This window comes from Epinephelus lanceolatus, chromosome 20, assembly GCF_041903045.1.
Source record: "Epinephelus lanceolatus isolate andai-2023 chromosome 20, ASM4190304v1, whole genome shotgun sequence".
NCBI classification, from domain to species: domain Eukaryota; kingdom Metazoa; phylum Chordata; class Actinopteri; order Perciformes; family Serranidae; genus Epinephelus; species Epinephelus lanceolatus.
This window is the reverse complement of record NC_135753.1, coordinates 33529066-33554635: the sequence shown is the minus strand read 5'-3', so window position 1 is coordinate 33554635 and position 25570 is coordinate 33529066. Positions and strand designations below refer to the sequence as shown.

At 44.0% G+C, this 25570-nt stretch overlaps 1 protein-coding gene across 4 annotated transcripts in view; it reads left to right on the top strand.

Moving 5' to 3' along the window:
* Positions 1-25570, top strand: part of jcada (junctional cadherin 5 associated a) — a 44172-nt gene that overhangs the window by 7326 nt on the left and 11276 nt on the right. The window contains exons 1-3 of one of the 4 annotated variants that reach the window (XM_033638924.2): positions 10529-10890; positions 12126-12204; positions 23593-24132. In XM_033638924.2, coding sequence (XP_033494815.2) covers positions 23762-24132 — 371 coding nt within the window. In that variant the 5' untranslated portion in view covers positions 10529-10890; positions 12126-12204; positions 23593-23761. Of the gene's footprint in view, positions 1-10528; positions 10891-10918; positions 11189-12125; positions 12205-23592; positions 24133-25570 lie in introns of those variants that run through there. The other 3 variants (XM_033638923.2, XM_033638925.2, XM_033638926.2) reach the window with 3 other exon arrangements.

Sequence of the window (25570 nt, the reverse complement as noted above, 5' to 3'; positions counted from 1 at the left end):
AGTTCCATTAATATGAGTGTACAGGTTAAGAGATGATTTGTGCAGATTAAGATTTAACTTAAGCCTTTGGCGCTCTAGACGCTGATAGTGGTGGTGGTGTAAGATGATAGGCTGACAGAAAGTAGGATGACCATATTTTGATTTCCAAAAAAGAGGACACTCAGCCCGGCCACGACATAGCCTACTTAAATGATACTCGCAGTTTACTCAAAGATGCCTTATAACTTTAATATATTTAAAGTTTATATGTATGGATAGAAAATTCAGTTATATTACAAAATAATATCTCTCAAAGACAGAAATTCAGATAGGCCCCTATAGATAGGGGACACACACACACACTAGAGTGTGGCTACCCGATCCGAGCCCAACAGGACCTGTCGGTATCCGACAGGTCAGGCCAGGTTCGGTCAAAAATGTATAAATTGTATTCGGGCTCGGGTCGGATTCGGTCAGCTTTCAGTGAAAATGTAGTGTAAAAATAAATAAATCCTATTGTCTGTCCTGTTTATTGCTTGGGCACTGTTATTTACGTGACAACACCTGAACATAACACACACAGACATTGGCTGTTTGTTTCTACCTCTCCCCTCGCTGGAAGTCTCGGACCTTCCGCTGCCCGCCTCCGCCTTGATTAAATGCTGAAAATAAAATAAAAGAGGGAGACAGGTTTTTCCTATTTTATCTTATTTTGTTATATTTCTCCCTCTCCCCTCGCTGGAAGCATCGTACCTCCCGCCACCCGCTCCCGTGTCAAACACGGAGGTCTCCCTCTCCGTGGAGCACCCACGGCGCACGCCCGGCCTGTTAAATAGCCTGTAACCATAACAACTGTGTGACACAAACTCAGTGCTTTAGTAATTAAATAATGTTGGACTCGGTTCGGTTTTGACATAACAAAACAGAATGACTGTCGGGTTCAGACAGAAATATGCGGCCTGTGCCGCACTCTAACACACACACACACACACAAGGAAATTATCATCAATTTATAAACACCCCCCCGACGCCCTGGACGTGACAAGTGGACATGTCCGGGCAAAAGAGGACGTTTGGTCAGCCTAACAGAAAGGGTGTGTCGCTGTGCTATTGGTTGATTGTGGTTTAGCTGAAAAACAGCTGATGACTCAATTGACAGACCCGAACAATGACACCTAGAGACAGTGAATAAGCACATGTGCAAGGAGTGAATGGCAGAGTGGGAAAGAAAACTTTAAGTCTGAGCATAAAAAGTCTTCCTAACTGAACTTTCGCAACAGCTACATTAGCAACAAATGCAGGGACCTCAACAAAAGCACATGGTTAGGTTAAGAAAAAACCCGTCATGGTTTGGCTCTACATTTTTACATGAAGACACCAGTCTCCCAGGTGAAAGTCCAGGGTTTGTTGGACCCATCCACCAACCCTCCCACCTGCCCTATTGGGACTTTACAGCTCCTTATATTACATGGTTGCTGGCAGCGTTTCTACCTATCGTACCACCACGACAGGTGCCATTTCGCCAACCCGCGATGTATCATAACAACGTGAAAGCTTACATCTGGCCACACTTAATATTGATGCTGCCTGGCCTCGTATCATACCACCTCGAAAGATGGCTTTTGACGTCAGATGTCTGACACCAAAGTCACTAGCAAAGTGCCGGTATTCCACGACTTTGTAATAAGAACTGACTGTGGTCACACGAATTCTCTGGTGGAACAACGTCATGCAGTGGGTGGTGGTTAATGTCACCACCCCACAGGAAGTTTAAAGAGCAAGAAATTCCTCATTGGGAGGAGTTCATGATGGTGGATGGCTCAACAAACATCAGACTTCCACCTGGGAGACTGCTGCTTGTGTCCCATGTGAAACTGAAACGCAATGTACTTACATGCCTGTATGTAACAGGTGTGGTCATTTTAACATGATCTTTTTATAAACCTAACCAAGTAGTGTTGGTACCTAGACCCATCCGTGCTGCCAAGACAATACATGGCACCATGTAATGCGTGTACAGAGGTCACGGTAATTTCGATATCTCTGTGAGATCACGTTGTCATAAACTGTGTCTACATACATAATTTGTCTTCCAGGTAGCACTGATAAGCTGACATTTTTAAATTGTACAGTGTCAGGGTATTGTAAAGATCAGGTTGTTAATCACTGCTTACTGCTTAAGGGGATTGTTGTAAGGCTTTCTGGGAACTCAAGGAAGTCATAAATGGAAGTAGCCAGGTTTGGGGAAAGTGAGAATGACATTAAAGGGATAGTGCACCCAAAAATGAAAATTCAGCCATTATCTACTCATCCATATGCAGAGGGAGGCTCAGGTGAAGTTTTAGAGTCCTCACATCACTTCCAGAGATCCCAGGGGAGAGCAGGTAGCAACACAACTCCACCTAATGGAGGCTGATGGCGCCCCAAATTAAAACATCCAAAAACACATAACTGAAACCACAAAATATCTCCATACTGCTCGTCCGTAGTGATCCAAGTGTCCTGAAGCCCCGACATAAAAAGTTGTTTGGAAAAACGTGTTGTTGCTACCTCCTCTCCCCTTGGATCTCTGCAAGTGATGTGAGGACACTAAAACTTCACCAGAGCCTCCCTCGGCATATGGGTGAGTAGATAATGGCTGAATTTTCATTTTTGGGTGCACTATCCCTTTAAGATGAAATACAATTTTTAATTCCCAAGTAACTGCTGGAATGCATGGATCATTACAAATTGGTAATATAATCGTGAGAGTATCTTTGGGTGGTGTCCCCTGTAATATGTTCATGTACCGATTAGTATACACCAAAATGGGAGGGGCCTTAAGGCAACATCTGCAGTTGTACCTCCCTGTTTTGTAGGTCAGAATCTTTTAAACTCTTAGAAAACCTTAAAATTAGGTTTTAATTTAATAGGCTTATGTGGTGTATATTCATAAAACAATGCATTTGATTAATTGTACATAGTGAGTTGAGAAACGGGGGGGGGTGGGGGCCCACAGCTCACTTGTTGCCCTTGGCCCACTCAAGGGTTAATCCGCCCCTGGTGGGAGAGTATTTTCATGTAAAGGCAGATCATGAAACAGGTAGATGAACATCTTGCACTTTCCAAAAACTACTCTCTGACACAATATGAGCACAGTTGTCTGCATGAATCTGGATCAAGGTGGATCAAAGCGAATCTCTGCATCAACATGAGGCAGCTGTTCACACCATGGGTTCAGAGGTGAGGGGGCTTTACATGATCCTCATGTGTTGAGAGTGGCCCGCGTGCCCTCTTCCCCACAGATCTCTTACCTTACAACAATAACCGCAATCCACGGCCGGACCAAAACACAAAGAAAATCCCCGGTCGGTCTCTCAGATCTCCTGAGCAGATGCCTGTGGGTGGTGTGATACCGCTAGGGAGGCTCAGACCTCATACAGTCCGGCCCTCTCCACATCTGTCCTGAGTTACGGTAGGCACTTCACTCCGTCAAAACCCAGCTGTTTAGGGATTTGCTCAGTTGGTGTAGAGCTAGCTTGATCGTGGCTGAGTATCATCGTGTTCCCAAATTTCTCTCTGCTGTTTCAGCTAGTTGCTGACCAGTTGCTGTGGGATCACAGCCCAGGAAAATAAAAGCGCTCCAGAGGAAGACACTGAGTAGATTAGATAACCAGTGTTGGGATATGATGTCGTGAGCTCACTCTTTCTCAGTGTATTTGAAAAGCAATCATGTCGTAGCATGTGATGGCTGAATAACACATTTTGTTGTCAAATGAGTTTTGTGTCCAGACATTTTGTTGCAGACAGACAACAGTGTTTCTGAGCAGCAAACAAGGAGCACATGTTTGTAATCACAGCCCAACAATACCCCAAATGTTGACAATGGTTTCCTGCTGTTGATTCACAATTTCATCGGAGCCGTGGTGATGGATTGAGGAATGTAACACAGAATCAGATTTGTGTTTATGTTACACTGTGGTGCAATTGTTTGGGTTCAGGGCAGCTCCTGTGGCTCTGCGAGATAGATTCAGAGGATGCAGTGACCACTGGATACTCTGGTGTTCCTAAAATAATCCTAATTATAGGTCTGCAGATGGATTCTGATGGGAAATGGACAATTTTGGTCCACGAGGCCCACAAATGCGCAGTTATTATAGCCGAGCCAAGTTTAGCACATTCTTTCTGTATGAAAAAGCATTTAAGTTCTGAAATCGGCGAGATAGAGTAGAAGCAGCATAAAATCATTCTTTGGCATTCCCTTTGAGAGCGAGCCATAAAGGTGATGTTAAATAAAATCCGTCTGGAAATGGTTTCACAACCCCTGCATCTTTTAAAAATGGCCTGGCAAGTTTTCTTTTTTGTTGCCAAGAAGAAAGGTTAAATCATCGCCAGTTATTTGTCAGAAGAGAACTAAAGACAAATGCTGAGACAAGAGGCTGTGAGCCAGCTCCTGGATGCACGGTGGCCGTAAATTAGACCGATCACAGAGAGGCTCATGTTTGCCAGGTGGCACCGTAGCCCCCTGATGGTAATCTGTCTGGCCCATGCCAAGCTTTAAAAGGTGGCCACACTCGCTACATTAGGACTGCTACAATTACAGCCTTCCAAAGCCCATTACCTGCTGATCTATTTAAAGCTACTGTAGCAAGCCTCTCTCCACAGACGCCTTTGATGTGAGCCTCACCTCAGCAGAGGTAACTCCTACAATACACCATGTACACTGATTGGACTTAATGATAGGGACATGCGGTCTCTTCAGACAGGGCTGTAGTTACAGCTGAGGGCGCTCACTTAATGCCTTCTATTTCCTATTTTTCCTGTAATTTGGGAATTTTAGCAGACTCCTTCCTGTATTTTTAGACTCAATATCTTTAAATGTGACTGCTTAGTATTAGACCTACAAAGTGAAATACATTCTCCATATTTCCCATTTCATTCCTGGCTGTATGGAGCAGGATATTAAAGTGTCAAAATAGGTGGGTAAATAAAATAGATAGAAAAACATACTGTCATAGCAATACAGGAACGATCTAAATGACCTGAGTATTTTACTTTATAATGAGTGGCGAATGATCTAAATATCTCCAAAATCCTGGTTATGGTCGTGTTTTAGACAAGACAAGTCACTAATCTGTATACATCGTATTCATTTATTAAAGAATACTTTTTTGGACATACTTGCTTTGGTGCAAGGAGTTGGATGACAAGATTAATATTATTCTCATATCTGTTCCTTAGCTTAGCATAAAAACTGCTAACATGTCTGAAAGTGACAAAATCTACCACCTACCAGCACCTCTAAGGCCTCATTTACACCGCAAGTGATGCATTCATGTAGCGCTCGCGAACAGTCGCGGTTTACTCACGTTTTCATTTTGGGCGAGCATGTTAACAGGTTAGAGCATTCACACCGCATCCGTTCTACGCGCTGCTCGAGTCGCGCTGCTTTCGCGAGCAAGCTTGAAAATAGAAGAGAGGCTGAGTTTTTGCGCGAGTCGCAAGCGATTGGTCGCGGTATTCAACAAAAAACGTGAGTTTGTGTGTGGTGTGACCTCTCTCGGCCACCGTAGATGCGAGACCTGACAGGCACATGTTTCATGTACTTACCCATTTGTGGTGCTTAATATTAATTCTCCAAGTGTTGGAATAATAACTGGTGCATGAACCTGTCCACCCTGGGCTTTGGGTTCAAACTCACTTCTTCTTCTTTGAAGTTTATTGGAGATTTACAAACACGGTGCACTACCGCCACTGTCAGTTCGGGTGTGGTTTGTATTTTGACGGGACAGCAGTGGCCGCTGCGTGACGCGTCTGTTAGGTTTTGGTGTGGATACATGTGTGCTGCTGCGACGCTTGTGGACTGCTTCGCAAGTACTACGCGAACGCATCGTTTACAGTGTAAATGAGGCCTAAAGCTCACTTATACCCATTTTCCCAACATGTTATTACTCAGACCTTGTCACATATTGACTGTTGGTCATGGACTTTATGTGTCCAGATACGACGTAAAAGGTACCCAGGGTACGTTGTCTGCTGACGTTCTGGAACGCTGTGTCAAGTTCTGCCTGTTACATGCATTGCCTTCTTTCAAAATACACTTCCATTTTCACAGGAAATTTAACGTTTACATACACTCTCTTTCAAAATAAAAGCACTATGTCAGTACATCAGTGCAAAAGAAGTTTTATTTTTCCTTCAACAACTAACGCACATGGTTATATTTAGGAAAAAATTACAGGGTTTGGCGTTACAATGTTACAGGATGCAAACAACGCTACCCCAGATGAAAGTCGGTGTTTGTTAGACCCATCCACAACCCCTCTCGCCCACCCCACTCGAACTCTTACCACCTTAACTTTAGTTCTTGCCTTTCTGTGTTTTCCCCTGATGCCGCTGAGTGCCGTTAAACTATAACGGTGACCGGCCGCGTATCATGCCATTGTTAAAGGACGGCGATTTTTGTCAGTGTTAGACGCAGCGAGTCATTTTAACGACTTCGGAGTGAGACTGGGTTCCTTTTACACCAAAATTAGCTCATGTGCATTTTTTTAAGCACCGGTAAACCCTCTACAGACTCCCTTTCCATTGCCAGTAGATTAGAGCTGTGTGCACGGCTCTGTAGCAGATGAGCATGCCTTTCTGTGTGTGTTTTTATATTTTTGGTGTGTCACGTTTGATGTCAAGGACAGGGCGCAAAACAGGTCAGTGAAAACTTTACAGTGGTTACTTCTTCCTAAAAATCTCTTACTTATTCAGTCTTTCAAACTCAGTGCAGACGAAATTTGAACGATGTTTGAGTGCTGCTTGGGTGAAGACCGACGGTCATTTTGTGACAGTCTGTCGTTGCATCTTGCCGGTAAAGGAGCTAAAATTAGCGCATTCACTTTAGTGTCAATGCTGATCTGTACCAGAGCTGATAAATACCTGTGACTGCTGCAGAGTCATTTGACCCAAGTGTGATTGCCTATCAAAACCTTTTCCATTGCATTAAAAAGCCAAATGTAAGCCAGTGTTAGCATGTTTTTGTGCAGTGGGAAAGGGGCTTTTGTTTGTTTATGACAAGTTGTGGTTTTATGGCAGGTTGTGTGCTGGACTATTTCTTGTACACATGCAGTGACGAACTTAAAAGGTGCTTGTAGGTGGGATATTTCACCCTCTGAACCCACCATGCTAAGTGTTTCCAGTCTTTATGCTAAGCTATGCTAACTGTCTCGTGGCTGTAGCCTCATATTCAATGGGAAACAGGCATCCAACTTTCAGGAAGAAAGAACATATGCATATTTCTTCAAATGTCGTTGACACCTGCCAACTGTATCACCATGCAGAAGGAAGCATGCATCTACAGAAAGAGATGTTGCTGTTGCATTTTTCAGATGTAGTTTGTGGCACTTTGGGCACCACAAGCTAAGTGCCATCTAGTTCCATTATATTAGAGAGAAGGCAGACATCTGTACGGCTGATATCTCCAATACTCTGCATCTCACACCAAAACAATGTAGATTTATAAATAGCTCTACAGGTAAGAGGAAAGATATGTGTTTTTGATTTTTGGGATGAACTGTCTCTTTAAGATTCATGAGTCCATGTCAGAGTTCTCCCAGGTTGATATTGCTCTCTGGTTAGAGGAGCAGAGAGATACACATATTAACCCCCCCACACCTACAGAGTCAAGATGTTAGACCACAGTTCTGGGGAACTGGGGAGCGGCAACTTCAGCAGCCCACAGCAGGCAAACGCTCAGACTCCAAACCACAACTGGCAAACGGAGCAGTGACATCAGCGTCTCTGCACCACATTTCAGTGCATTGCATATGAGCTGCATATGTACGGCACAATTGGAAACAGACGCGGCCAGACTGTTGGGTGCAGGGCGGTACAGGCAGCGTGCACTCTGCTGAACACAGGGAGCAACAGAGGGGTTGACCTTCAGTGATACTCAGCAGATGCCAGTAAGTCACAGGCCAAATCAAATGATATGCCTTTCCCAAACTACTGTACCACGGCAGTTACAGTATCTCACATCACTCCTGTTATTCTCTCACTTTTAACATGTCATGTTGTCCAAGGTCATAACCTCCAATTCATTCTATGGGCAAACTGTGTACAAGCAGCACAGGGAACTCAAACACCACCGCCTCTTTGGCTCTATTAAGTCATTATGGATGTTTTTCTCCATAAACTAGTGGCCCCAGGATATGTAACGTCAACAACTGGAACAATAGCTAGCTCCACAGGAAGGCAGATAACCATCAAGTAGGTAATTCAAAGTTAAGCTGACTTAATGTAAACATGATCATTATTGTTGCAGCTATTGCCAAGGGAACACCTTAACAACTGTGATCAGGCAAAGATGTATTTCAGTGGTCAGATACGAGGCAGTCCGCTCAAATGATTCCCACTGTGGGAATACACGAGCCTGGGCCGACAGAAGCTCACCGGCCTCTCTTAGTTCCAGGGGAATTCAGTTGTATGCAACATCTGTGTCAATATTATGGAGGTTTTAGGGTCCTCTGTTCTTTTTAAGAGGTGGAAAGGGAGTGCAGCTTTCAGCTCTGATGGCCTGCAGCCAGGCGGGTGTAAAGCAGGTTTTGGCAAACCCTTACAGGAACACCAGAACAAAAAGTGGACCAAAGTTTGATTAACTGCTGTGAATAGTAAGGACGTCGTAAATAAGGGCGTGGGTTTTGTTTTCAACACTGAGGGGGACACACATGAAACAGGCGGGTTTGAAGGTCCTCCGCCAAGAATTTTTCCTGCATTTTGTTGAATATTTATTCACCAATTTGAACCTTTTCTGCATCAATTAAAGAGCGCAGCGTGCAGGATGTAGAGGGTATACTGGCAGAAATGGACTACAGAGTACACAGATAAATGTGACACTTTCTAATGTCACAATGGAGGGACAACTACGCAGGTTGATTTTAGCGCTGCTCATCGTGGACTATATTGCTGTCATTGTTCATTTTAGTCAAACCATACAGTTTGAAAACGAGGCGCGGCTCCAACTAGAAAACAATGTTTTGATGCATTGGATGTGCTGAATGTGCATATTAAGGCAGTACAGGAGGAGGTGCACATTAATAATCCTCCAGGACTGTAACATGCTCATGTTTAAGCCAAACAATGTGTCATGTGACTGCAGTTGCTTCACATCCAGGTCGGAACACCTTCTCACCACAAACCAACCGCACCAGAGTTCCTTTGGAACCGGACTGAGACCACCTCTTCAAGAAGGTCTCGGTCCGGTTGTTTTGGTGTGTTCACACCTGCACAAACGAACCGCACTGAGGGGGCAAAAGAACTTGAGTTCGACTGAACTGAACCAAACAGGGCAGGTGTGAAAGCACCCTTAGAATGAGGGTCATCGTCTATGGAAAACATCATGCTGCACTGCCATGTTGCTACAGTACAGAACCAACAAACCAAACACTGGCTTTAGACAGAGCCATTTATGTTTCCACATCGACCACCAACATTACAAGTTTCTCTGCAAAGAGCAGTGTTGTAAAGCGTTTAAAGGATTTTTAAGCATTTTCTTTTGTGTATTCATCAGTTTAAATCACCTTGCCTGTGTGCTTGGGGGGGACAAATGCACATGTTCAAAATATTGAGGGGCCTGTCCCCTGCGTCCTCCCCAATACACCTGCGGTCATACACAAATAATGAATACTGAATAATGTTCTGCAGCATAAACCCTGTGAAGCAAATTGTAGCAGATTTTTGTAATTTTTTGCTTGAAATTGCCTTAAATATTAGCCTAATCAAAATGGCAGTTGTTGATTAATTTTCTGCCAGTTATTAAAGATTACCTGCTTAATACTTGACCACCTGTTGAAGCTCTGCATACGTTAACAGAAAAAAGAGTCCATTTGGGAGGGCTGAATGATACATCAAAGTGTTAAAATACTTATATTTTATTTTATTTGCACAGGGATGTCAAGTGGGGGGGAAGTGGGACTGATTACCCAGGGCCCCAGTAGAGAGGGGGGGCCCTTGAAAAACCTGGAAAAAAATCAATGTAATGAATAAATGTTCAGACAGGGAAGTTGGGGTTCCAAAACAGAAAGAAGAAATGAAAGAAAGCAAACTGACTTCGATAAAGAAATTTTCAAAAGACATGTATAAAAAGCCCGGTCTCACTTTGACGTTGTTGAAATCTGGTGCTTGGGAGGTGACTTGCAGTGTCAGACACTGACGATAAAAGCCATCCTTTAACGTTGGTGTGATACACAGCTGGTTGCCTTTATAGTTTAATGGTGCTCATGTGGCGGGTCAAGAATGAAAGTTAAGGCGATGAAAGTCTGAGACTTTCACCTGGGGGAGGAGTGTTTACTTTGCGTCCTGTTAGATTGTTAAACTCTGTTATTTTTCCTAAACCTGACCACGTGCTTTAGTTGTTGGAGGAAAAAAATCCATTTGCATTGTTGTACTGACGTGTGTTTATTTTGCAAGAGATTACTTCTGCACAGGGCCCAGAGTGTGGTGCTACGCCCCTGCCTGTGTATATGCCACACACACACAGTCCAAGACCCAAGACATATAACTGGAGAAGTGTGGAGGTGATGGTCATCATACACACATTATTAGACTATTTGCAAGTGATCAACCGTCATAAGTGGACATCAATCATCCTGATTGCAGCCACAGTGATTACAGAATGTAGATTATATAATAATTGAATCCCTGATGGACAGACAGACAGACTGCATGAGTTTGATTACTTTGTCTCGAAACACTGAGAGTGAAGTGACCTTATCGCTGAGCAGCATCCAGCTGCCTCCCCGCTGGAGAAGAGGGATGTTTCCTCAGTGCTGCGCTGCTGTGGTGTAGAGGGGCTGTTCCCTCAGCAGATCCCAGCTCAGTCCGTCCAGAGCAGCGGCGGGGATGAGCGCTGGGGACTAGGCGGCAACGCAACGACGCATTTCACAGGTAAGACTGGCTCCAGGTCGAGCGACGCACTGTCTTTAAACACAGGCTTTGGCTGGGGGTGGTTTTCTTCATATTTCCCGTCCCGTGCGGTGGCCAGAGGAGGCGATCCGCAGCTGTGAGGACTACACAGAGGTTGAGAGTCGCATCTGCGCTGCGTTCAACATTTCCAGCGGTCCCTCAACTTGCAGCCCAGCCAGCTACCTCGGCGCTCTCCTGTCCGGCTGTCCCTGCCTCCTGTGCCGGGGATTAGAGGGATTTAGGACCAGACTGTGGCACTTTCAGGCGGCGACAATAGAAGGTGAACGACTGAGAGGATGGCGCTGTTTATTTTTTAACTTGAAGCGTGTGCGGGGGCGACTGGCACTATGTGCGGACGCGCTCCGATCAGCTGAAGGTTAAAGATTGCTGATGGAGCTAGCCAGGCTAGCGCTAGCTCCGCTCAGAGCCGTCCTCTCTCCTCTGGGCCAAAGTCCGTACAAATTACGCAGTTTTATAATATCCTCGCATCCCAGCAGAAATGTATATGCAGAAGAACACTAATTAGGGACTTAAGTGAAATAATGCCACCATGGCTTGTATTCGGCATGCATTCACTGTTACTCCAAACAGCTTTACTTGTGTATACATTTTTAACTTGTAGAATTGCTGTGCTTTAAATGTTCTCAGTGGGATTCCTCCCACAGTGTGCTGTGATGGGCGACACTGAGCAGCTGGAGTTATAAAACAGAGCTGCTGTTGTAATACAGTCTGAATAATGGGTCATGTATGGGCCGAATTTAACAAGGACCTCCACTGATCTGTCTAAGGTCTTAAGTGTTGTCAAACAGGTAGGCATTTATTCCTTACTCTAAAGAAATCTTAAACAGACAGATGTTTTAATTGAATTTGGCGTGGTATCCTAAATGCATCCGTGAACTGCGCGCATCAGGGCTAGGCTAGTATGCTACGGCTGCAACCTGCACCAGAACCAGCGGAGGCTAGCGTCATGCCAAGCCTGTCAATCATTTCGTAACGACATGATGACAACACTCGGGTCCGGCACCGTGTAGCTCTCGGTTCTGCTCGGGTGCTCAGGAGCACCAAATGGCGATGGAAATGAGCTGCGGATAGCCCTTGGCAAATGGTATGCCAAGTTTAGGCTGCTTTGATGTTTGCATGTTGTCACTTTGTCACACCTGCTGTTTGCATGATGGTGATGGCTGCTGCTTGACCTCTCTTCTCCTTCCCCCATGCAGCCTCCTGCACGCACCGCCTCACAACCTCGCATGCATCTGCTGTCAGAGCAGCCATCCTGCTGTCAGTTGGCACAAATGGGTAAATAATGTTATGCGCCTTTGATTTACGTTTTAATATTGAACGCTGGGCTTAAAAGGTTTTTACAGCGTAGTTATATTTAATAGCCTACAAGACTGGATGGATAAAACACTGCTCTGCTCTTAACTCACACCCCAAATTATGTCACAGTGTTCACAATTGCTTAATGGCTTTAATTTTAGAAGGTCTTGCACATAAATTGTTACTGTCACTTAGGGACCTCTAGAGGCCAGATTGTCAAAGCCAAGATTTCACCTGACCTGTTCAAGTTCAACATTATGCCATCATCTATGTGTTCGTGTACTTTTCCTATTTTATCCCAACTTCTTATCTGGGCCGGTCTGTCACAGCCTGAGGTCTGATTATTTTAGGTCGTGTTGCTTATAGTATTTATGGAGTACTATTAACATTGCCCCGGAGTGATCTGTTCCTTCTTGCCAAGACCTTTCATAGCTCAGTGAGCTTACATCAAAAGCTGTTAGTAAATGTCAGTAAAGAAGCATTTTCCTGACGGTGCGCAGGATTTGTAGATAACAGCAGCTGATGACTTGAAAAGACAAAAACACTGCAAAACACAGACCAGCGCCGGCTAATGTGCATTTTAACAGAGGGAGAATAAGAGAAATTTTAAGTGTGTGTGCGTAGGCGCATGTGTGTTATGTGGTGGGTCTTTCACACATCCTTGAGACTGGGATGGTGTGTGAACACAAGGCCCTGCTAGATGCCCTGAGGGGGGTGAGGTATGGTGGGACGGGGAGTGTATTAAGAAGGGAAGCAGCTCATTAATTCCTTCCAGCAGCGGAGGAAAGGGTTGGTCAGCGAAACTGGAGGGGCCCTCCACGGCTATGAAATGAGTCATACCAGTTCAACTTTCAGGAGTGGTCCAAACAGCCAGCGATAAGTGTGGGCTGGGTTAGTTTCCTCGTGTTGCAGGCAGTCTGGTTAACCCACGGGTACACTTTCCCTTTCCAGTAATCGTGCGTGTGCGTGCAGTAGTTGCTTTAGCAGCTCTGACAGACTCCTTCACTCTCTGTTTGTCTTCAGTTTTTATTTCTAGGCCATCAAGAAAATGAGTTTCTCTGCCATTGGGTAGCTACAGCCAAAGCCTTTGAAAGTCATCTGCCCGGCTACAGGGATCCCCTCGGAGGTCCTGCCTGATGTCACATGTGATGTCAGAGCAGAGGTGACGCAGGCAGGAGGAAGGAGGATGGTGGATGAAGCCAGCCAGAAATGTGTGAAAGCTACTGACATCTGCCAGCGTGCCTCTCAGAGTGAGAACGCAGGCCAGTGAATGTGAGGCAATGTAACGGCAGGCACGCCAGTGTATATACTATTATGTTCCGAGCTGGATGCTGGCCGCTTGATGTTTGTACGTTTGGCAGATGCCTGCTTTGTGATTTCTGTGTGTCACTTCTGTGCCGGTGCGGTGATGAAGCCCTTGAGATAACCCTGAGCATTCATTTTCATGTGTTTACATCGCACTTTTCTACATCCACCAGGCCATCCATCATGACAACACGTTACTTACATTGCGGGGGAGAGCCTTTTCATCCCACCTGTAATCTGCATCACAGTCATCTGTCACCATAATTCTGCTGTTGCCACGTCCTGTCAGCTGTCTTTAAACATCACACTCCTCATGCGCCTAAGATGTCTTGACAAGGCACAGTCTCTTGCATCGGTGAAATGTATTTATGTTGGGTTGTTTATTACCTTTCCTGCTATAATACTGTGCAAGAAGCATGCAGAGTCCATCTGATTAGCAGGAAGCCAGAGCGTGCTAACTCTTTGATCACTGTGTTTCTGGCTGATAAACCATGCCACTGTCATCTCTAGCGAGCCCTGGACCTTGACAGACACTAATTACCATGAAGCCAGTTTGGCATGCTCAGAAACAGCATGGGTTGGGAATAGTTCAGTGCAGGTGAAGCCCACTGTGCCGCAGAACAGTGCCTCGGTGGATTAGCGTGCCTAATAACCTCTCCTTTATGTTTTGTTTTTGATCCTCATATGAAATGATAATTTTCAGCTGTTGGCATGAGCTGTGGTGTTTTGGATCAAATGCATAGCCCTGAATCTCCCTGCACGTGAGTGTTGGACGCATTCGGTTGAAGGAAATCTCATGACGTCAAAGCGCTGCATCTCAGCTGAACTGAGCTAAGCCTGCGATACAATGGCAAAATGAGTCCATTGATATAATAACCCTCACATCGTCAGTGTCTTGCTGGTGCACGGCTTTGCCTTGTGCATTAATGAGCTATTAGCTATACTGGTCTTGTGCGTGAGCCAGTTATTATTGAAAATTTTCTTTGGATTGAAACACTGATACTGCAGCAGACAAATGTTTGGCTGGACTACTTTTTGGCTGTCTGAAATGAATCAGAACCAGACCGTACTGTTTCAGACTGTGATGTGTTGGAATATGGTGGAATAAAAACACCCCCCAACACACACACACACACACACACACACGCTCCCCGTCCCATCCTGCCTTTGATTTCGCTGCCAGTGAGTCTGACTGTAATAAGTTTTGGACTGAAGCAATGCAGCGGGAATATCTTAGCAGCCCACATGCTATTGTCTGTGAGCTGCCATTCACAAAAGCAAAACAACTGTTGCCATGGGATATGCTCAACAAAATAATGTGAGTGGGTGTTTTTTTGGCTAAACCTTTCCGCATGAGCTAATTGACTCACAATGCACAGGCCCTGCCTGTTTCTACTCTCTCTATGAGGAGGGCGTAGATGCTACAGAAAGCACATGGGTTGCAACGTGGTGATGAGTTCTCCTTTGTGATGGCTAGTGAAGTGTTTTTGTTTTTACACATCATTTAAACAGATGTTCAATGGTTAGTTTACAAACCTGTTGTAGAGATCATCCTTAAAAGAATACTTCACATGCAGAATAATCATTTGCATATGAATTACTCACAGCATGTTACCTTGAATTCACTAAGAAAAGTTGGTTTTTCAAACATGTCTCCTTGGTGAACAAAGAATCCAAAAAAGGCGAACGTAAACGCGTTTATGAGACACAAAGAACTGATCTTTTGCTAAGCCCCGCCCCTTTGTGGTGGTCCAACAAGCTGTCAGGTAAAAATGGAGCCCACACTGTAACTAACTGCACTCCCTGAAGAAATATGATCATATTTTTGGAGAAATGAAAGAGTGATTCCAGAGAGAAGCAGACAGAGGGGTCTACAGTCTGTGTTTGAAGGATATATCCAGGATGTCAAACTGACTCAGCAGCAACAACAGGTTAAAAAGACAAAGCTAGTTAGAAGCTAAAGCCGAACTATAGGCTACAGATCACAGTGTAAAAGTGAACCACCACATCACTGCTGATCGCCACACAAGACAATGAATATAAAGGGAAACTTTGCTCATATTGAACCAGCTGTGTGGCATCGCAGTGTGTGCACATGAACAGTGTTTGGCTTCGGATCTCTAGGGGAAGTCAAACAACGTTCATCTGCGCACACTGTGATGCCACACAGCTGGTTGAATCTCAGCAAAGTCTCCCTGCTTCCCTTCACTGGTTCCTGTACAGCAGGGTCGGTCTTTGTTTCACTGTTATAATCATTACAAAGCAAAAGCAGCATGTGTATACATTCAGTAGGCTATATCTTCAGTAGCTAGCTAGCTAACCCTACACTTTTCAGGGTCTGATTTTGGTTTTGGAACAGGGAAGAAACGTATATCTTTTTCCAACCTCTCCAGGTAACGAGTATCATTAATACACGACGTGCCCCAGGCACAACATTTAGCTCCAAATCCACAAAACCAGCCTGAAAATGAAGGAAATCTGAAACGACTGCATTAGAGTCAATGGAGCACAGCTGCGTTGGTGTCGGACCCTGGTCTGAGACGTCCCGATGCTACGTTATGATTGGCCAGTCTGCGTCTGGGGGTCAGTTAGCGCCTCATGGCTGATGTTACGTACACAAAGTCACATAGGTTAGGTTTAGGAAAAGAAACATGTGACTCTTCCCTAAAATAAGTCAGAGTTCGCTTGGTTTCTCACTGTCCCAAACATCGGGCTCCTTGGGGAAAGTCCTGTGTTGTTTGACCCACCAACCACCCCAACCTACCTCCTTATGCAGACTTTCGGTCTTTATGCTACTTCCTGTTTTACTCCCGTCAGCGCATTGGTTGCAGGATTGCAGCCTTTCTGATGATGTGGGTTATATATGAATTGTGGTATATAAACGTACGACTTGATAACTGAGACTTGGATAATACTGAACGAGTTGTTTGAGAGTTTGTGAATGAATGTTTCCATATTGTTTTGCTGACCCTGTTTACTTTAATTCCTGAAGAATGTTTGCCTTTTTTGGATTCTTCGTTCACCATGGAGCCATGCAAAAAACTAATGCAACATGATACATGATGAGTAATTCATATACAAATGGTCATTTTGCAGGTTTAATTTGTCATTGTCACAATAGGTCATAATCGCCCTAAACTATAGTTGCATGGCTCCTGAGCCCAGTGGGATTTTTCTGATGGATGGCGAGTGTCCAGAGGGCAGATAGCTCCCCAGATAATATGCCCACTTTTTATGTTGCTGAGTTACAGTCTACCTGAAGTGGAGAACATTGTGCTTTCTAGAGGTCAGGGTGGGTAAAATATGGCCCGAGGTTGTTTGGCTGTTTATTCCTCCGGCCGCAGCCAAAAACAGGCCTCCAACTTCTTTCCCCGGGACAAACAGGAGCTCACACAGAGCCTGATTGGAAACATTTGCGACACTGTCGGCTCTCCTCCGTCCCCACAACTACGCACTTCCTCAGGAAGAGAGACGGCCCCTCCGCTGGACACAGTGATGTCACATAGATAAACAATCTGCGGACCGTTGCTGTTTGCTGAATGTGATGGGCTGTCATCCCTGAGAAATCCCTGTGCGTGCACAGTCCTAACAGATGCAGGCCAGAGACTAGCCAAGAACACACCCACTCGGGTCAGTTGTTATAGATCCAAGGAGACTGGGAACAATGTGGTAGAGAGGTGCGGCTCTTGTGGAATATTTTAGGAAGCAGGCTAATCGTCTTTTTGGTTCCAGGCTCTGGCATATGAGATTTCTTTTGTTGTGGTGTTTTTATGCTGCAGCCTGTTAGATCCAGATTTGTTTTTGTCTGTATTTCTTTACTTTTAAGAGGGATGTGCTATTTTAACACATCTCAGTGTCTTCTTCAGGACAGCATTAATCACTGTTAATTTATTTTGACTACAGTGCAGAACATCTTCTCTTTTTCTATTTCCTATACAGTATATTTAATAGTCTGTCGTGGCTGCTCTCTGTCTTTGGAGTTTATTTACACAGTCTGTATCCCATGCCTGCAAACTGGACTATCTAGCAGCTCCCTCTAACTCTGCACTTCTGTCCTCCCTGAGGCCTGATCTAGGTCTCTGTCCTGCATTGTCTGCCACCCATGTTCTCCCTCTGCTACCCCACCTCCCCACTATGCCCTCATCTCAGTTGGGCCATGAATAAGGAGCTGACACCAAACTGTCAACCTGCAAGCCGTCATGCCCCTGCAGCCTGCTGCTGGTGTAGCCACCAGTAAGGGCACAGGCCCCCCCTTTACGCAGCTAAAAAATGCTTGTATCTGTTTTTAATAAACAAGCCCTGGCCTTGGCAAAAGTTCACTTGACCTCGAAAGCGGCGCTCTTACAACTTTAACTGCGTAGTAAATGTAAATGATGTTACAGTAGTAGTGCACAGTGGCTGATTAGAGAAAATGTGGAGGCTGGTGTGAGGGTCGTCTGCAGGGAAATGCCAGCTCTCATGTGGTTCTTTTTATTTTTAGCTTACTTTGCAGCACATGTTAGCCATAAACTGTATCATTAATTTTCCTCTTTGAGTGAGCTGTGTCATTAAAATACAGCAGATCTGCCCTGTTTTTTTTCTCCCCCAGTTGCCAAATTCTAGCGCCTGTAATGCCAATCTTTTTCACATAAGAAGGCATTGTGGCGAAACACAATGTTGTTGTGTTTAGGGGGATGAAAGCCGGCCATTGTTGCGTACCGTTGCTTGAATCCGAGGTTTTATTTGATATAAAATGGGTAATTCCATTGCGTAACAGCATTAGCAGTATTTAAACTGAGCCTGTCATGGGAAGGAAGGAGTGGGGGTGGGGAAGTGTTGGGGGACTGAATGCGGGCAGGTCACTTTACAGGAGGAAATCCTCACTTTTACTGGTGATGGAGATAATCCTCATTTAGTGATGACACCAAGAGCAATTGCCCCAGATTAAGGGTTTAGCGAGATTAGACAGCATATGGATGTGCAGTCAAAATAGGTTAATGTGCAACTATCATAACAAAAGTGAATTATCATATTTATGAACATAGCCCTTGACCTACGGCTCACTTAATTAAGCTTTTGCTTGCTTGGAGCGATAGGCCTCATCCACAGGGAGGGAAGGATGATGATAGCAATCTGACTCTAATCTGCGAGTCTGATATGTATGGAGGCAAATAAGAGACATAAGTATTTACATTTTTACTGACACTGAATTCATTGCATTGAAATATTTTACTTTTAAACCCATGTATTTGAGTTTATTTGTTCTGAATACACCTTTTTGAAATATAAATATGGTTAGCTGAATTTGAATGTATTTTTTTCAATGTCACAACTTCAGACCCAAAAATTGAAAATGTATTATATGAATCCCCAGGCGAAATTTTTTCACTCTGTTGTCATACACACATATACGCACCTCGGCAGTGCCCAGGAGTCAAGCTGGCACCTCTCCAGCCACCAGTGCATGCTTCATGTTTGGTCTGGACAGGGGCTTGAGCTGGCAAGCCTCTGGTTTCCAATCCAAGTCCATATGGAGTGATCTACTGCCGCCCCAAAGTTCCAGAATTTCAGAAATCAAGGAAAAAAATAGATTCAGGTTGCTCAAATTTGATTGGTCAGATCTAAAAAATCAAGTTGCAAAACATCAAATACAGCAGCAGGTACAGTACAATCAGATTGTTCATAAACAGCACAAATGGGAAGACTAACTAGCGCACTGTCGGGTCTCCCTGGTAGTCATCATTAGGTTTCAGTTTTCCAGCTGCTTTCTTGAATCATGGATGTTGCTATTAAAAAAAAAAAAATTAAGTGGAATTTTTGCATCTGAATTTAACTAATCAAATTTCAAAAGTCTAAAATTCTGAAACTTGAATTCTTGGATCTGAATTCATGAGCATAAACAAATCTCAAAATTCAGCTTTGGAAATTGCAAATGAAGACATTTAATATTTTAATTTCAATGGGGTGAATTTAGAACAAAGGAATTCAAATGCACAGTTTTTAAAGTTCAATATTTTAATGTAGGGATGCATAATAATATCAGCATGCTGTTGGTATCGGCTGATATTGGCTTAAAATTGAAATCAGAATCCGCCAACATGCTTTTTTTAAAAAAATTTTGCACAATAAATATTACATACATTGAAAAGTATTGTATTTCATGTCTCCATCTGCTGGTGGGCTGTCACGATAAGAGCATGCATGCATAGTATGATGGTAATTCCACAACAGAAGAGACATGATGATCGCTAAAATGAGGTGGGGAAAAAAGTGGATATATCGATATCAGTATCAGTTATTGGCCAAATAAGTCATTATATATCGGATATTGGCAAAAAAAATTGCGCATCCCTATTTTGGTGCTATGAATTCAGTGAAGTGTACATTTCAATGTTAAGTATTCAGAGGTTTTGAAGGTTAAAATACTTTTGTCTCTTATTTGTTTTCATAGATTGGGGCGTCTCGAGCGTTGCATAGAGTCCTGGTGTTGATTTTTAATTTAAAACACAGAAGAAAAAAAGTTTGGATTTTAGAGAAACATTCTCGTCCATCAAATGACCACAAATATTACCATCTTGGGTTCCATTTTACGCCATTTACAGTATTCAGAGACACACTGTGACTTACTGAACATAGTCATTGGCCTGTTGCCCAGCTCAAGTTCAAGTACAGTTCATGAAATAACAGTCAATGAAGAACTGTATGTCCGCGGTCTGCATGCTCGTCTGGATGAAAGAGACCAAAACCCATTTTTTAACATTGTTGACAAAGGCCTCCCGACCAAACTCAGAACTAGCTTCTCTTAGAAGAAAGAGTTAAACTCAACAAAAGTATTAACTGGGTAAGCGCCAAGAGTCAATCCTCCAAAACTAACAGGTTTAAAGCCTTAAATGAAAAAGATAATCGTATTAGAGAGCCAGACATACAAAGAGAGCGGCATTTCACGGTCTTGGATCCTGTTAATCACCTAGTAGGCTATCCTAGGGTTCAGGTACAAGGAGGAGGGAGGGAGGGAGCAGGAGGAAATAGAGCGGGGTAGTGATGCTGCCCTCTGAGTCAGGAGGCCTTTCATAGATGGATTTTGTCATCTCTATGGGACCGTCGTGGCTAAACAAATGCTAAGAAGCAAAACAAATGCTAATCTGTTTGCAGCTGAATACATTTTGGTGAGGCTGTGTCGGCCGTCTGTTTTACAGAACCGAAAACAAGCGATTTGGCTGTGTCATTAAACGATCATAGTGTGATTGGTTTTTAAACTGTCTGAACAGCATTTGATTCTGGCAACGAGTCTCGCGCTGCTGTTCCTGAATGCCATTTCTTATTAAGGACAGCCAGGTTGTTGGCAGTCTGCTCCAGTGGAGAGTATTGAATGAGTGGGCCGCAGCAGCATCTGTCCTGTTGACAAGGCAGCAAGCATGACTTCATCAAGGGCGTTACATCACGAGCAGATGCACCCTGGGTATTATCAATTCAGTTCTTCATCATTCCTTGATCCTGATGCTTGTTGACATTTTTCGAGCAGAAAGCAAAAGTAAGAATGTTGTTTTACCTGGGGGTGTAGCGATACAGCGATCTGGATCGATATAGATTCAACAATCCAGTATTGTCAATGCAAAGTGAAAACACTGCTACGTCATCATCGTAAAAATACGCCTTTATTTTGAAATTCCCATGGCATGACTGTGTCACCAACAGTGCCAATGGCCAAGTGACGAGCAGCCGAGAAGGATATTTATAGACATCATCTTGTATCAGTCACAGGCCTCTGAATTGAATGGAAAGCGTATTGTGGCAGACTTTGTGATACCAGCAAACGTTGTTGTACGAAGAATTGAAATAATACTGTATCATGATGAAACTTGTGATTTGCACCTCTAATTGTACCTTTTACAGTCTTTGTGGATTGTTAGGGTTTACTCTGTGTTATTGCAGTGTCCCTCGCTCAGTTGTTTTTGCTGTGTCCCTCGACAACTATTACATCTTCAAGCTTAATTAGAGCACTTACAGCACTGGTGCTTGTGAAGGAAAACACACAAATAGGGTTGCAACCATCTGTTATTTTCATTATTTAATAGTTTGTGGATTATTTCTTTTATTAACTGAGGAATTCTGTCGTCTAAAGAAGAAAAGAAAATAGTAAAACATTTCCATCATGCCATTATACACTAGGGCTGGACAATTTATCATTACTATATCTATATTGTCATATAAGACCTCTTAGATTTTAGATATCTTAGTCTGTAAGTGTTGTCTTTTCCTGTTTTAAAGGCTGCATTACAGTAAATTGATGTAATTTTCTGAATTTTGTTCAAGCTGTTCTATTATCCGCCTTTACCTACTTAGTCATTATATCACGTGTTATTATTTATCAGAAATGTCTTTGTGTGAATATTATGTGAAAGCACCAGTAGTCAACCTGCAACATCAATATCATGACATTTGATTTTCTCCATATCCCCCATCCCTGTATTTGTGGCGCTCACTTGGGTGATGCCTCAGTGTACAACCATGTTTTGTGCAGTCATGTGTAGTTCATGCAGTTACTTATAGTTCTATGAGCCGTGGTTATGGGCTCTATTGGTTTGCTTTTGTGATCTACCGATGGGATGACATTGTAAATGGGAGACAACTACTGCTGTCTCTTGCTTGGGTTTTATTTAAATTTGTCTATGTTGTTAATTGTCTACGATGTCATAAGTTAATGTCTTGTCTTGTTTTTGCGTTTTGTGTGGACCCCGGGAAGAGTAGTTGTTACCAGGGTAATGACTAATGAGGATCCCGAATAAAGACTATTCAACTGACTATTATAGAGGACTAGGAAAACTAATAGTGTTGAGCCAAATACATGGATGAAACAAGTATCCGGTACAGATGATGTACTTTTCTACAAAGTCTTGTGATAAAAAAGCTCAATTCCGAGGCTGCTGTGTAAATACTTTTCCCATAGGTGATAAATATTGCAACTTATGATTAATCCATGTAAATTTCAGGCTTAGAATAACAACTTTCAATCAGACCCAACCCACTTTTGACTTAAACCCCGCCCACTTCTGGCATAAACTCCGCCCACGCCGAGTACAGATACAGATAATTTCTTGGTTGAACAGATACAGACACAGATACAGATAATGCTGTACTCGCTTATCCCTAAAAACGAACAAATTTCAAACTGAGGAGCAGAAACCATCAACATTTTGGCATTTTTGCCATAGAAAACTGAAAACGAATTAATTGTTTTGTCGATCATTTAACTGGCTAATCATATGAGCTCTACACACCATAAGAAAGGGCATGGAGCATGTTGAATGATTTGTTCTACACCTTTTGATTCTGATGTTCTATAGTTTTTATGTTGATTTCAATTCTATAATTTTCTTTAACATCCAGAAGTGAAGGGAGCTGTTTTGAAATAAAACCCTTATGCAAGATGGAAATTATTTTAGGGCACATAGCTGAAAAAATGTCCTCCTTTAAGACTCAAACCAGCAAATACCTTTGAGATGAAGACAAGATGTCGATAGAGAGGATGCGGAAGTGAGCAGAGAGGAACACAATCCCCCAGTAGCCTCATTGATGCAAAACATGAGCAGCGGTTGGCTGCTAGCAGCTACCTTACAGCCACTGTATGGAAGTCTACAGGGAGCCAACTGTAAACAGTGACATTTCACTGCAGCACCAGCAGTCTTCTCAAACTCACGTCACCGCTAATCATCATGCTAATTATGGTTGCTTTTGAGGGTGTTTGTTTACCTCCCTGTCCGCCTCACTTCTGGACGTGGACGGGTTTGGTGCCGTGATCTCCGAGTGAGATGGAAAGAGGGTTGTTGCTAGGAGGACTGGAGAAGAGAGGAGGGAGGGACAGACTGCTGGGAAGGCGGGTGATGTCGGTTTTGTCGTGGTGGCTCAGAATTTGGGTTCGGGGGTCTTTTTTTTTTGTTTCGTCCTCTCAACTGTCCATATGGGTTTGGACCCATGACAGAAACTGGACACGGGTAGCGGGTATAATGTGTTTAGCGTCACCTTCTTTTCTCTGTCTGTCTTCTTGTCTCCTCATATCGTCCCCTTCTCTCTTTTTCTTCCCAGTGATGGCCTCAGCTGCGCAGCTGTGCCGGTGATCCTGCCGCTGCACGTAGGGAAGAAGCAGAGACGCCTTGACAACCGATCTACCTTCCTCTCTCTCTCTCTCAAGAAAAAAAAAAAAAAGGCAGAGAGAGGAAAAAAAGAAAACACACCAGCATAAACAAATGCGACCATGTACAGCGTGGAGGACCTCCTCATCTCTCATGGATACAAACTGCCCAAGCATACCACCTCCTCCTCCACCCCTACCCCAGCCCCCGCGTCCTCGTCCCGCCAGCCTCCCTCGTCCTCACCGCCGTCCTACAGCAAACACCATGAAATCCTGGAGAACAGGCCCGGTCCCCGGACGGTGAATGGCTATGAAAGAGGGCCTGGGATGCCCTATGGGAATGGTGGCGCCGCCAGGCAGCCCCAAGCGTATGGCAGCGGCTGTCCCAACAACAACAATGAAACAAGGGACAGGAGCTTGTCCAGGCGGGAGGGCGAGAGCAGGAGCCAAATTGACACACACTCCTTGGGAGAGTCGCTGACCTCAGACAGCGGGTAAGACATAGCGTGCGCTGTACCTTGAGACGAGTGATGTGCTCCTTGTGCATTATGGTTGTCCTCAATCTTTATTGATAGATTACACAATCATGCATTGTTATGGTGCTTTGATGGAGCAGATTAGTGAAATTAAAAACCTCATCAAGGAGTTTTGCACGGGGACTTTGTGTTGCATCTTAACTGCCTAACACTGCCGCTCAGTCCCTCCTGCAATCTCTCTTTTGCTTTTGTCTTTTCTCTTGTGTGCAACTTTCTCTCACTTCATCTCCATTCCCCTCTCTCCTCCTCCTCTTTCCAATCAAGTGTTGGGCAGGGGAGGAGAGATAGTGTGTGCTGGAGTCTTAATCTGCCACATGGGACCTCGGAGTTCTAATCAAAACAGCTTTTGGGCAAACCTGAGCGCCCCATTTGAGCATGCCCAAACTTACACACACAAGTTGCCAGGTTTGTTAGGAAACCCCATTCCCCATTCTACCTCTCAATATGCCTCACAGTGTCACAAGCATTATACCTACTTATATAATGCATACCCCATCAATAATACAGTGTTCATATAGGGTGTATTTAAATATGTATATGGCAGATAGGCTATATTTAGCTCAGTCTGGAGTTATGCAATTGAAACTCTCTTGGGTAAGGACTGTTATAACATATGATGTTTCCAGAGATATCGCCCGGCTGCAGCCAATCTGTTTTCCTGAAAACAGGATTGTTTAATTTGCCTATTTGCACCAGTTCTGGGGGTTAGTGTGCTGTAACTGAGACAAAGTCAATACAGCTGTTCTCATGTCCACACAATTAGGCAGGCTTGTCAGATTGTTTTCTCTTTTTCCTTACATTTTGTTTGGCTGACTTTCTTTTTTTCCCCCCTAATCCCTTTTTGCCACCAGCCAGTGACAGAGCATCTGAAAATAGTCAAATGACCTTGAATAATGTCAGTGGTTGTGTTGGTGTTTTATCACTTTTCAGTTTTATTCTTTGAGACGAGTAATCCGCATTTTCATGTCGCAGCTCTGCCAGTGCTATCAGAGCATTCTGTTGGGAATGTGGGAATTGCTAAGACATATGTTCTGCGATTTCAGTCTGTTATTTGTTCATCCTTCTTTTTTTTCCCCTCTCTCATCCAAATCCGTTTTGCCTGGCAGCTTTAGTTTAGATAAGGAACAGGCCTATCTTGGCACTCCCATTAGGCAGTGCTACTTAGACCCAATTAGGCTAATGATGGTAACTCATCTTACATAAGATGCCCTCAAATTCAGCAGACTGGCATGGCCAGCCCCCTCTTCCCCTAGCAAACATCACTGGCCAGTGATGATCATGGATGGAAATGTCAAGGACGCTCAGTGGCCTCGGCCCCGGGGGGGTGTACACATGTGCTTGCGTCTTGTTTGTGTTGTCAGTCAGTCAGTCACTCCGCAAATAGCCTGAAATGATC